The sequence below is a fragment of the Crotalus tigris genome, unplaced genomic scaffold (assembly GCF_016545835.1).
Source record: "Crotalus tigris isolate CLP2741 ecotype Arizona unplaced genomic scaffold, ASM1654583v1 scf7180000024461.5605484, whole genome shotgun sequence".
NCBI lineage: Eukaryota > Metazoa > Chordata > Lepidosauria > Squamata > Viperidae > Crotalus > Crotalus tigris.
The window spans coordinates 2,386,694-2,400,556 of record NW_024100632.1 but is presented as its reverse complement, the minus strand read 5'-3'; the positions used below and the strand labels follow the sequence as shown (position 1 = coordinate 2,400,556).

The window sequence follows — 13,863 nt, the reverse complement described above, 5'->3', positions numbered from 1 at the left end:
GAAGGATGGAAGGCTGAGTCAACCTTGAGCCACACAGGATCAAACTTCTGGCAGTGAGTTAGTCTACGGTACTGCTGCAGTCTACATTGCCTTTTTAAAATGAAATTCTTGATTGTCGGAGATGCTTCAGGTTTTGGAATTTCTAGGTGCCGATAGCAACAGCTGTAAAAATCATCCTTTAAAAGAAAAGGCGAACCGGAGATGCCCTCTGATGTCTTTTCATGGTCTTGGGGGTTCTGATAAGATTTGCCTGTTGTGTGCTACATAAGCGGAATCGGCATTTTCAGAATTAGTGAAATCCAGTCATCTGTTCTTGATGGTTTTAGCATGTGGACGATCCCTTAAATCCCCTTTTCCCTTTTATAGTCGCAAACCTAGGAGATCTCCAATTAAAATGGAAGGCAACCGACTTTAAAGAGGAGCAAAAAAATGGTTTTCCATCCTGAAAGCTATTGTATTTATTAGCCTGCAGAGTCCCTGGTTGTGGAACAGTTTCATGTTGCCTTTTGCAGCTCCACTCTCCGTTTGTTCTGTTTTGCTGGGAGCATGAATCATTCTGGGTCTCGGTTTAAACAGCCAGAGTGCAGTCGCCTAGAGACTAGTTTTCTCATAAAAGACATCTCAGCTGAATAGGAAAGGAAAGACTAGTGCAGAAAGTAAGGAGGGTAAAAAATAAGGGTGCAATAAAATTAATGTTCTTTGGTAACTGCTGGCAAGGAAGGAGAGCTTTCCAGTCCAGAGGAGGTAGACCAGAGAACAGGTAAACAAAGTTAAATACGTGGAAGAGTGAGTTAAAGAAAGACACTTATTCATTCATTCATTCAACTGCCCAGAGTCATTGAGACTCGGGCAACATACTGGTTTAATTTATTGTGGCTGGTTGCACTGTGATCAGATTTTTAGACTGCATTTGGCAGTCATCAACATCAACCTGGGATAGGCAGGGGTGGATGTTTGATGGGCTTATAGATAATTGTCGCAGGATGTAAGTTACTGTTCCGAGGAAAGCTGCCTTTTGCAGTTGACTATTTGTCAATGCTGATGATGTTCATATGGTGCTCTAGATGTTTTGGGATTGCACCCAAGGCACCTATCCCTATTGGTACTACCTTTGCTTTGCTCTTATTGTGGTTCTTTGCACTGTCAGCCAGATGTTCAGACTGGATCTGGCATTTTTGTCTATTTATCGAGTTCTTGGCAAAAGGAAGCTCAGGAACATCTGGGTTGGAAACATACGGAAGAAGCCTTCATCCTGCACTGGATGGACACTGGCTAAAATGATGAGGATGAAGAAAGCAACAATTACTGTAAAGAAAGTAATATAGGAAGAATGGATAAGAGATCGGTGTTTGTTCTCGCGCTTGCTAATTTTGCAGGAGTATAATGGCAAATTCTGCTATGAGTTTCTACAGTACCAGGAATGAATGGCGCCATTCAATGCATCCCACTTTGCAAAACCGCTAGCCGCTTGAGTACCATTAAGGTGGTGTAATGTTGGTTTAACTCTGCTCCACGTATGTCCCAAAGGTGCTTTTTCACGAGGCAACTGGACTTCCTTGTTTTTCTTTGAAGACGTTTCGCTTCGCATCCAAGAAGCTTCTTCAGCTCTGACCGGATGGTGGGGAAATTGAAGAAGCTTCTTGGATGAGAAGCGAAACGTCTTCATAGAAAAAACAAGAAAGTCCAGTTGCCTCCCGAAAAAGCACCTTTGGGGCAACCATGACCTGGATAGACTGAGCATCTCCATAGACATCTGCTCCATATAGTAGGTTGTGTTGTGGGGTTTTGCAGCTAGCCCATTGTATCACTGGGAGCTGATCAGCAAGCACGGCAAGTCTATTTTTTGCATAATTAAGAGGAAGATCGGAGGGCAGTCATTGACCCCCATCTCGCCAGCTGCATTCATCCCATAATTGCTCTCTTAAAAGAATCGCATCTCCTGGTCTTCTGACATTTTCAGAAACCTCTCTCTGTGGCTGCCATGTTCCCTCTGAGTCGTAGTTCTAGCAGCTGGCACAGAGCACGTCGGGATGCTCTGTTCACGGGGCCAGCCACGCGAGCAATTTCTCTTCCTAATAGGTGAGCCAGCCAGCCAATTTCTCAAACAGGATGTTAGCCAGCAGTTCCGTGTGAACTTCCCCTCGTAGGACAAACTGGCTGGGTGCATTCACTTAGCTTGAAAGAGCTTTGCCTGACAAGATCTTTTTCTCCAAGCTGTCAGGGACACTTTGGCCTTTGTTCTAAGTATAAGGGCCAGCACCGGCTTAGCAGCACACCTGTCCTCCTCATTTGCCAGTTGGAATTGTCCAGCTCAAATGCTTCCATATTGCATTTTTTAAAAACTCACCTTCCTGTTGGGAACTAGTCAAAAAAAGATCCAGCCTAGAATTAAGGAGAAATTTCCTGGCAGTGAGAACAATTAACCAGTGGAACTGCTTGTCTCCAGAAGTTGTGGGTGCTGCATCACTGGAGGTTTTTTTAAAGAGACTAGATACAAACCATCCTTGGTGCTCCCTTGCTCCTTCCTTGCTTTCTCTGCATCGCCTGGGGAAGCTGGTCAATTAACTGTTTGTTTGCCTGAAAGGCTGATTCATCTCTTGTTTTGTCCTCAGCAGCCCCTGAATGCAAGTACGACCGCCTTGCCCGCAGACTTGTCAACGTTTGGCATGATCAGTGAAAGCCTGTCCTTCGACTTCAAGGATAACGACATGAAGAGGTTGTCCATGGAGATCGAGAAGGAAAAGTGAGTGCTCTTATTGCTTCATCCCAATAGCTCTGCGTCCATCTTCCTCTTGAGCAATGGGCTAGACAGGAAGCTGAAAAGCCAAAAAATTTGACCAAGTCTGGCTCTTGGTTTTGATGTTAGCTTCAAGTGATGGGCTTTCTTGCATCCCATTTCATTGGGTTGGACTAGAAGACCTCCAAGGTCCCTTTGATTCTGTGCTCTACCTCTGCCCCTTCTTTTGGCAAAGTCTGCACTTCTGTGGCAGCTCACGGCAGATTCTTTGCCTCGGTCCAGGGTTGAATATATGGAGAAGAGCAAACATCTCCAGGAGCAGCTGAACGAGCTGAAGACCGAGATCGAAGCTCTGAAATTGAAGGAGAGGGAGACCACCATGGACATCCTGCACAGTGAGAACCACGACCGGGGGAATAGCAAACACAACACCATTAAGAAGGTAGTTGCTCTTTTGCCATCTTGAAATGGCTGGGTGGGAATCCCCTTTCATGCTAGCTGGGAATGTTGAGAGTTGCCCATGAGAAGGAGGCAATTCTGACTAGCCTTAGGGTTTTAAGAGTCCCACCTATTGGGCAAGCACGCTCCTTTCTGTCTCCTCTGGGTCTTTGACCATCCATTCATGAGGAACGTTGACCAGGTATAAGGAGATTCTCAGTCCTCCAGGTCAGGTGCTCTTCGAGAAGGCAACTTCTTAGGTTTCTTTCTTGAAAATCTTCCGCTTCTCATTCAAGAAGCTTCTTGCAGGAGAAGCAATAACTTTTCAAGGGGGGAAAAAAACCCCAAGAACGTCCAGTTGCCTTTAGGAAAAGCATCTTTGATACTGACCAGGCATCTTGAAGGTGTTGATCTTGTTCAGCTCTTTATGAATTCATGGAGAACATGCACACCACGCTCGGTGGAACTCTTTTTTCTAATTTCCTTTCGGCTCTACTTAGAAGAACTAGAATCTTTATGTGATCTGGGATAAAATAAATGTAATAAAATAAGCGCTGTGCCCTCATTTTAACTTACACACTCATTTCCTTGGCCAGACATCTGGCTTTCAATGACGGGTGAATTGCCTTACACAAGCTTGAATTTACCTGTTTCCACTACCTGCTTTCATTTCTCCAGCCAGCATCCTCAACAGTCCCAGGATCTCGTTTCTTCTTCTCGTTTGATATGGCAAGTCCTTGATAGGTCAGGGATTTAAGACTTGTGGACCTCAACTCTCAGAATTCCCCCAGCTGTCATGTTTTGTGGACTTCAGTTCCCAGAATTCTTGCTGGCTGAAGAATTCTGGGAGAGATGAAGTCCGTCCATCTTAAAGTGGCCAAGACTGAGGAACACAATGTGGAGGTGCCTCTCCTGCTAGCAGAGAATGGCATCTGGAACCTTCCTTCACCGACTTCACTCTTGTGTGGTCTTTTTTAAATGTTGTCAAAAGCCCCCAGGGTGATAGGCAGCTTGGCTAGTGAAATCGAAGGAAGCCTTAAGCTCCCTCTCACAGAGGGATTTTCTCGAACAGACATTGCCCTCCAAATGTGCCTTTACAAGATCACAACACAATCCCTCCCTAGAAGATTCCTGGTTCCTTCCTGCTCTGAATTTTCTTGAATTAACCCAAGCACCTTTCCGTGTCAGAAAAAAATGGGCTTTTGGGGGGGGGGATGTTCAGACTGCAAACGACTGGTGAGTGCCATGACCTTTGATGAGAAGAACAATCTCTACATAGATTAAAAACAGCATTTCAGAAAGCCATTTTTGAACCTTTCTCATGCAGAAAAAACCCAGCAGGCAAGCTGGGTTTAGCAACTAGTCAGTGGACACCTCTTCTCTTCTCTTCTCTTCTCTTCTCTTCTCTTTTCTTCTCTTCCCTTCCCTTCCCTTCCCTTCCCTTCCCTTCCCTTCTGTCCCCTTCTCTCCTCTTTTCCTCTCCTCTTTTCCTCTCCTCTCCTCCTCTCTTCTCCCCTCCCCTCCCCTCCTGTCCAAGCTGTTGATCTGAGTACAAAATAGTCCGCCAGAGCAAAACCTTTCTTGCTTCAGGAGGGCAGTGGAGACAGATCCTGTGAATGACAGCTCTAGAGAAAGATGAAGAGAAGCAGGGATACAATTCACAGGAGGGTCCCCGTGGGAGGAGACTGAACCCTTTCTATATTGCTAGAAAAGGAAGGGCCGTGTTTGTTTTCCCCTCACCAGTTGTGGTAAATACCTCCATTTGTTTACCTTCCCAAGGAAAAGAGAATAGCCGAGGATTCGAAAAACAGCTTGGTTTTGAGGACACTCTGGAGGGGCAGACCAGCTGATCCCTTCTCCTGTGCCTGCCTTCCCCATTTCTCTTTTTGCTCCTCCTGTCTTGAGGCCACCCAGAAGTGTGAGGGAATGCTGGCTTGGATGAGATGGCAACTTAGCTGCAAATCCCAGCTCTCGTTCTGCCTCTGTGATGACAGAAATGGAGCTAAGGAGTGTGGTGGGAGCAGTGGTGTCACTTACCTGTTATCGCCGAAGCTTGTGGAATACAGAGACGTCTTTCATGAGCCGCCCAGCAAGCACACCCTGTTCCAAAAGCAAAAAGGTTGGGCATGCTGATTAGATTCCAAATTGTTATATATCAAAAAGAAGAATTACGCTTTCTTTCTTTTTTTTTTTTTTTTAGAAGAAGAACCATTTTCCTCTCTAAAGAGCTTGGGGCTCATGATGTAGCTTATTGATATTTCATGTATTGTCCCCAGAGTCGAGTGATGTAGGTCAGGCCCACAATCTCCGCCTTTTCATAACCGGGAACAGAGGTTTTTCATCTGATTTTTCCTTGCAATTATGGCCAGATGACCCCTGCAAAAGAGGTCACTGGATGGTTTATTTGCCGGAGTGGAGATATTAGCAGACTGTATTGTCATGCAGATATAAAGGAAGATATATATGCCAATTTTTCTTCTGCCTTTTAATTGGTATGTGCATGTATAAGTATGCTTTGTTGGATGTTTTCTGTGTGTGTGTGTGTGTGTGTGTGTGTGTGTGTGTGTGTGTGTGTGAAAGAGAGAGAGAGAGAGAGAGAGAGAGAGAGAGAGAGAGAGAGAAATAGGAAAGACAGAAAGAGATGAGAGAGAGAAGAGAGAGAAAGACAGAGAGGAGAGATGAGACAGAGAGATAGAAGAGATAGATAGGAGAGAAAGACACACAGAGAAAAACAGACAGACATTAAGAAAATAATGTTACCAAGGCAGAGGTCACTCTGCCGCCACCTCGATTGGGCCAATATCCTCCTGTTGAAAACTGAGGAGTACAGTTAATTTCTTTACTGGATTTTAAAATATTTTTAAATTGTGACGTTTGCGTCAAAGAGCTCAGAAAGCATATTAGCAATGAGACTTTCCCTGCCCTTCAGGCTTATCGTCTTAAGGACACGATGCACCAGGCAAAAGGGACGAAGCGAAGGGAGGAGAAATCGGGCTTAAACAATGCAAGTAATGTCCCACCTTTATCAAAGACGGATCTTCTGCAAAAGCTCATCTATGACAAATGGGGCTTAAAAGGGGGTGTCTTAAGCCTGGCTGATCTTAAGGCACTCATTCCACTCGTAAAAACCACGCACGCCCCATATTTCCTAATGAAACCCACTTCTGACGGGCACATTTTGAGAAACCTTGCGCTCTGTTGCATGTTCTTTCCTTCTCATAACCAGCTGCAATGGGCAACTGGATAGCTCTTCAATTTCAGCCCTGGCTTCCTCCAGTGATTGGCTAGATTTTTTTTTTTTTTGTAGCCCGCCTTTATTATTTTTTACCCAAAAAAATCCGTCAAGGCGACAAACATATCCAACACACCGTCATAAATTTGTATGGCCTCACTCACCCCCTGAATCGGAAGAAAACCTCCCGGCATCCCGCAGGGTTAAGCACAAAACATAGTGGGGACATTGATGCTCTCTTGAATTCACAGAGGACCTTTCTGTGTTCTGTTTCTTATCGTTGCCGGTTTTAGCCTCAAGCCCAAGGCAGAAGACCTATCTGCATTTGAGACTTCCAAGTAGCTTATTCCAAGGTACTTTACGTTTGGTGTTGGGATGGGTGTCTTTCCTACTAACGTCTGCATGACTTTGCCTGTGACAGATTGCTACTACCGTACCAGCTTTCCGCGTTGTGCCACATAAGGGAGAGGGGTCAAAGGCTGAGCCACCCTGGTGGCCAGTTGGTCCATGGGACTTGATCAAGAACCTCACCATTTCTCGGTATCTCAAAGCTGGAGAGAACTTCTCCTTCCTGGTTTTGGTGCAACATCATCAGTGCCGTGTCTGAAGCGTACCTTGGCATTGGGAATAAGGATGGAGGCAGCTTTCATGCACTGAGCATAACCAGGAACGATTCCAGAGGCCACTGTGTGTTGAGGATGCTCCTGTCACCCCAAATCATGGAAATCTCACATGCTTTTGCCTGTCCTCAAAGAGATCTCATGGGATAATGGCAGTAAGAGCCATGGTGGCGCAGTGGTGGTTAGAAGGCAATATTGCAGGCTGACTCTGCCCACCGCCAGCAGTTCGATCCTGACCGACTCAAGGTTGACTCAGTCTTCCATCCTTCTGAGGTCGGTAAAATGAAGGACCCAGATTGTTAGGGGCAGGTTGCTGACTCTGTAAACTGCTTAGAGAGGATTGTAAAGGACTGTGGAGCGGTATATAAGCCTAAGGGCTATCGCTATTGCAATTTGAACATGGTTTCAGCTTATTTTGGGGACGGCAGAGACATATCTTGTGGGGTCTTGAAAACCGGATACGATCCACAGGGATCAGGCTGACGACTTCTAATTGGACAATGTCTGACATAAAGTGGGGGACAACTGCCACCCTCTCAGTTATGCTTGAGTTCCTCTTATCTTTATACGTTTAAGGGGAGCCAAGGGACCCTAGTCAAGCTATTGCCAAGGCTGTTTGCTTCTTCATCTCCCACAACCTGGCTCCACTTTCTGGCTGGCTGAAGTGTGAAAAACAAAAGCTGTGGAGAATCTTCTGAAGATGCAGCTTGCCTCTCTCAAGTCATGCTTTCAAGTTGACCCCTGGTCTCTGGAACTCCTGGCAAAGTTGACCTCTCGTCCCCCAGTGGGGCCCGTGCTTCCTATTCATAATTCTGCTCAACCAAAATTTTTCAGCTGTTAAGTAAAAAAAAGCATGTCAGCTGGCCACAAAGTCTGCTGGAAACTTTCTTGGAAACCAGCTCTGAAATGGATTGATTGGTTATTGACATTTTCAGAATGTGTTTTTGCCAAACTCTCTTTTCATAGGTGAAAGGCTGCAGGAGTTAGCTTCCCTGTCTTGATTCTGACATTTTGCTTTGTTTGAAGACCTGTTTTCCAGTTTCAGCAACTAAGTTAGTTTAGATTTCCACTTCCTCAGAATTGCATCAAATCCTTACCCCCACCTCCTTTTTAGATATTAATTTCTGCTCTGTGTTGCACTGATTAAGCTGCTAGGATCCAAGGACCTCATTTTTAAAAATTCACTATGCATCTCAGTGGAAGCCACTGAAGTTCTCCATCGAAGGGAGGACTGGACCTATTGTATTAGCCATAAAGATTTTTCTCCTCTCTCTTGACACCAGAATCAGCATCAGTAATGAGTTTGAAGTACTTTATGGAAATCCGCGTGGACCTTTTGCCTTAACCTCTGAGCGACAATTGAACAGTGGAAATTATAGATGGCCTGAAGCCGCTCTGTTCTTGGAGATAGAAAAAAAAAAAAACCCTCTTGTCATGCTAATCTTGTTTTGGGGAAAAAAGAAATCCAGAAAACAAACAAGAGAGACTTGATTTAAAACACATTTCATTCTCTTTAACTATCAGCTCAGGTAACAATTAAACAGGGAGATAATTGAGCCTGGAGAATTGCATAAACGGTGAAAACCATATTTGGAGTGGATAGAGATTAACTGTCACGGCTGTAAGGTTTTATTTAAGCATGGGCAGAGTCGGGACCTTTTCTAGGGCAGGCCACCAGACCCCTCTCTCAATCTTAACACTAATTTGACTGACTCTTAATTTTGCGGCATTAGGCAAAACCTTTCAACTGTTGCTGTTTTTCCAGGCCTGGGTTTAAGGAGGTTAATAGGACTTGTGAGATGGATTTTATTTGCACGGGTAGTCAGTTGAGCCCAAAAAGTTACGTTGCTAAGTGAGAGATTTGTTAAGGGAGGTTTTGGCCCCATTTTACGCCTTTTCTTGCCACGTCGGTTAAGCGAAGCCCCGTTGTTAAAATGAGTCTGGCTTTGCCCATTGGCTTTGCCCGGCCAAAGGCCTCAAAAGCCAATGGGAAACCCAGATTTCAGCCCCTCTGCTAAGCCAAGCCCTGCAACACTAGGCAACAGCTGTCTTTGTGTCCTCTGAATCGCCATCCCTGCCTTGGGAGGCTCCTTTGGAGGTCTTCATGTTTAATGATGTGGTTAACGTGCTAATCCCTTTTTATGAGCTCTGTGGGTCCGTGGCAGGTATCTCTTCTTCAAAATGATTTCTCTCTCACCTATCCTGCCGGTTGCACTAATTTCAACTGGCTGAACTTCAAGCGGTCTCATTGTTCAGTCAAAGAGATGAGACCGAGGGGTTTTATTTATTTATTTATTTGAATACTGCCTTCAATTCTGCCTCTGATTTCAGGGTTTCTCCTAGACCCGAAGAAGCTCACACTTCTGCGGGTTGTCTAAGCTGGGAAACACCTAGGACAGCTTTTTGGCTGAGAACAATTAACCAGGGGAACAGCTTTGCCTCCAGATATTGTGGTGATCCATCACTGGAGGTTTTTAAGAAGAGATTGGACAGCCATTTGCCTGCAATGATATAGAGTCTCCTGCTCGAACAGGGGGTTGGACTAGAAGACCTCCAAGGTCCCTTCCAGCTCTGTTATTCTGCTGTCTATTATCTGGCGGCCAAATCCCTGTACATCTCGGGATCTCCTGAAAAAAGATAGTTGGGAACAGCTGGTTATTCTTTGTTTTGTGGTCATTTGAAAGGCTTTCTTCATCCTTATTTCTAGACAGTCCCTTAAAGGTGTCCATCAAAGCCTGCCTTCTTAAAAAAACGGCACACTTGTGTCCGTGGAGTTACCAACTGGACTTGAAGAAGTCTTCATCTTTACATTACGGCTTTTGATAACGTTGGAGCAGCTGTTTTACATTTTGTAAAGGAACAAAGGACGGCTTTTCTTTTTCGATCCCAGGTCGTCCTTGACTTAGTTGAGTCGCTTAGCCTTTGAAGCGATGGCTGGCTGAGAAGGGGGGACTTACGATCTGACTATCTTCCCCCCACCCACCCAATCCCCCGCAGCCATATGACTACATAGGCGCTCGGCAACACAGCTGCATTTATGCCTGTTTGCAGTGCGTGCAGTCACGTGACTGCATTTTTACGACGGTTTTACCGAAACCCAACTCTTCCAGTTTTCGACAAAACTGCGCCATAGCAAACAGTGGCTTCGCTTAAGTGGCTACGACCGTTGCATTGGTTTAACAACCGCACAGAAAAGGTCCTAAAATCAGCCTGGCCCATTTTACAGCTTCCGTTACAACCATAGGCCACATGTTAACCAAGTCTAAGAGCAGGTGATCTATATATTCTCTTGTTATAGAGAACCATTTTTTTTTTAATTTCAGGGGCCATAATGCCTTGAATGTATTGTTACTTTAGACAGAGTTTATCAAGAGTTTTGCACATTAAGTGGATATAAAATAGAAGTAAAGCCACTGGGTGCGTGCGTGTGTTCCACCTTCATTTTCCCGAACGAAGGATTTGATATTTGTGCCTCACAAGGACAAACGGTCTCTTTTTCTTCCCAATTATACTTCAGAAGGCAACCTACAAAAGCTCTCTTTGAAGGGAAAACCCTTGGAAGTGGAGACCGGCATTCACAGCAAGCTTTGCGGATATCACGATGACCTTGTCTGTGAAAATACGGTCTGGCTTTCGGTTTCTAGTCGGCAAAAAACGCTGTCACTTTTATGCTGCTGAAAATCTAAGGCAAAGGGAGCAGGATAGATAAAGGATGCTATTAGTATTATTATTTTTCCCCCATTTGATGCTGCGAGGCCTGTCTAAATGTTGCTGTGCAAATCTGAATAATGCTTCCTTAGTGTTGCTTTCTCTTTTTGGAGAAAAGCTTTAGCTGACATAGATGGTATCGTCAGGGGGGTTAGCTTTTCGGTTGCTGCTTCAGATCCACCTCTCCTTCTTCCTTCTCTGTTTTAAGCCCTGCCTGATTTATTTATTTAGAATTATTTCTACATACACAAACACATACATACACACACGCACACAGACTGAGAGAGACTTTGTGCTCCCCAGAGTTGTGACAGCTTGACGCAACCTGTACATTTCCCAAATAATAAAAGATTGAGCCTTATGGAGTCCCCTAGTAGAGCAACATGGGCTCAGCTGTTCTTTCCCTATGACTGCTGACTAGAACCTCTGAGATAGGAACAGGACCGTAGGAGAGAAGCAGGCTGAGCCCAAGGGAGGGAGAGGTCAAACGGACCGTCAGTCAGGAGTCTCTTCGAGCCTGGCAGAGATCTGAGTCAAGCCCACCTTGAATTCTTTCTGTTCTGAACTCCCGCTAATTTCCCTTGACCGTTAGTAGATCAGGTTCTTGTAGGGAGCTCCAGCTTGCCATAAATCTTGATACACATTTGAACTATCTGGATCTCCGTATTCCTGGGCGCTTGCAAGAACCTTTGTAAATGATGCCTTTTCCAAGCCTCCCAGATAGTCCAGGTTGATGGCGCTGAACATTTAGAGCCTGATTTACTCAAACAGTCTTCTCAGCAGCCTTTCCAAGAAGGAAAACTTCAAAAAAAAAAAAAAAAAGAGTAAGAGTTAGAAGGGACCTTGGAGGTGTTCTAGTCCAACTCCCTGCTCAAGCAGGAAGCCCTATACCACTTCAGACAAGTGGCTGTCCACCTCTTCCCAAATCCAGACACACAAACACACACACGTCCTGCCCTTCACCTTGTTTCGCAGTTTAAGACCTGGAGAATTTCTGACTGCCCAACAGCTTCAGGGATTGCGCAACCTGCTGCTGTGTGCTTTTCCGCCTTATTGGGAAAGGCACCTGAAATCCATTTAGTGGTCGCATTTCAATTCTACAGCAGTTTGCAAAGGCAGCAGAAGTTCCTCGCCTCTAGTTATTGAGTTAGCGGTTGCAAAACTGATTTGGCTGCAATGGAGTTTTCAGGGAGTGAGAAAAAAAAAAATTCCAATAACCATCTAGTTCATGGGAAGAATACAGAACGTCTGGCAGAAGGACTCTCTCTCTTTCTCTCTCTCTTCCCCTTCTCCAGATCTCCTTTGAGGTCTGGCTGCTTAATTATCACCATCTGCCTCCCCCCCTCCCATCTCTCTCTCTCTTTCTCTCTTTCCCTCCCTCCTTCTTTGCAACTGCTTTTTTTTGTTTTTTGACCTATCCAACAATAAATTCTGCAGCCTGCGCTCTCTGTTCTCCCCTCCCTTGCAAAAATGGGAAAACCATCACAGAACGTTCCTTGGAAAAAACCATTTTCTCCCGGTTGACCAAAAAAAAAAAAAAAAATCTAATTTGTTCTTAATCACTCTGATTTGTTTGCACGGTCTTGTTGCGTGCGTGCGTGCTTTTTCAGGATCACTTGCCAAGGCATGCTTTTATTTATTTATTTTCCTTGCACGTGTGTTGAAGAAAATAACACCTGCCTCTGCTCCCCTCCACTTTCCTCACCAAAGGATTGAAAAGGAACAGCTTTCTGGCTGAAGCTGCTGTTTTGGAGATGCTCAAACAAACTAAAAACAGAGAAGCTGGGATCAATGCTGGCTTTGTGTGTATGTGCGTGTATATTCTCACCCTTGTGGGTGATTGGTGTCTTCCTCAGTGTTGGAAGGTCTGGGAGGGTCCTTCCTTCCTTCCTTCCTTCCTTCCTTCCTTCCTTCCTTCCTTCCTTCCTTCCTTCCTTCCTTCCTTCCTTCCTTCCTTCCTTCCTTCCTTCCCTTATGTAAAGGCAAATTTCAGCATAGCACAGGCTGTGCATGCCGAAATCTTCACAATGTCCCCCCCCCCCCAAGTGGTCGGAGACTCTGGCATTATATGTTTTGGGTAATTCCCTCACTTCCTACCTAGCAAAAGCCACATGCTTTATGGGCAGTGACGCCGCGGAGGCTTATTGCTTTTTAACAAACTGCTGGGATAAAATTAAAAGCAGACTGAATTATGCAAAGCAAGAGAAATCAGGCAAATTTATTTATAATTATATCCATAATTTATAGAGACAGGAGAATTCGGCTTCTTTGGTGGTGGCAGGATTTGAATCCGTGTAGGACTTCTCTCGCTGTAGCACGGAGGCTTCGTGCAGGGGGCAAACTGTAGGGGATTCAGTGGGGAACTGGCAGAGGAAGCCTTCAAATGGCTTTTCTCTTCCTTCCTGGGTTAAAGAAAGGTTCACCGAGAGACAGGTTCCAGGTCAGCCAAAGAATTTCATAGCTGAGGAGGGTGTACAACCAGGTCTCCCCAGTCCCAACATCCCTCACCAGCTTTCAGAACACAGAACATAGAATAATAAAGTTGGGAGGGGCTTCGGAGATCTTCTAATCCAACCCCCCCCACCCCGCTCGAGCAGGAGACCCTCTACCATTTCAGACCAATGGCTGTCCAATCTCTAATTGAAAGCCTCCAGTGATGGAGCAGCCACCACTTCTGAAGGCCATAGTTTCATTGGTTGATTGCTCTCGCTCTTAGGAAATTCCTCCTTAGTTCTAGGTGGCTCCTCTCCTGGGTGAGTTTCTTGCCTTGCCTTTTGGTGCTTTGGAAAACAGTTTGACCCTGGTCTTTGTGGCAGCCCCTCAAATACTGGAAGACTGCTATCATGTCTTCCCTGGTCCTTCTTTGCCTTAGACTGGACATGCCCAGTTCCTGTAACTGTTCTTTGTAGGTTTTAGCCTCTGGCCCCTTCCTTATTCAGTGAAAGACCGAGGAGCTGTATTTGCAGAGAACTAAGTTTGATTGGTTTTGACTTTTTGTTGGTGGTTTTTTTTTTTTTTCAAAGCAGTTGGATAGTTGATGGCCCTTATATTAATGCAAATCCAGAAAATAAACCCCTAGTATTGGCAGCTTTTTCATTGTTTTTCCCAAGGGGCAAGCCAGAGCTGAT

General features: G+C 45.2%; 1 protein-coding gene across 5 annotated transcripts in view; it reads left to right on the top strand.

Moving 5' to 3' along the window:
• NF2 (neurofibromin 2) overlaps window positions 1-13,863 on the top strand; it is a 48,776-nt gene that overhangs the window by 32,631 nt on the left and 2,282 nt on the right. For 2 of the 5 annotated variants that reach the window (XM_039332529.1, XM_039332528.1), the window contains 2 exons: window positions 2,613-2,743; window positions 3,020-3,179. In XM_039332529.1, coding sequence (XP_039188463.1) covers window positions 2,613-2,743; window positions 3,020-3,179 — 291 coding nt within the window. Of the gene's footprint in view, window positions 1-2,612; window positions 2,744-3,019; window positions 3,180-6,700; window positions 6,761-13,863 lie in introns of those variants that run through there. The other 3 variants (XM_039332531.1, XM_039332532.1, XM_039332530.1) reach the window with 3 other exon arrangements.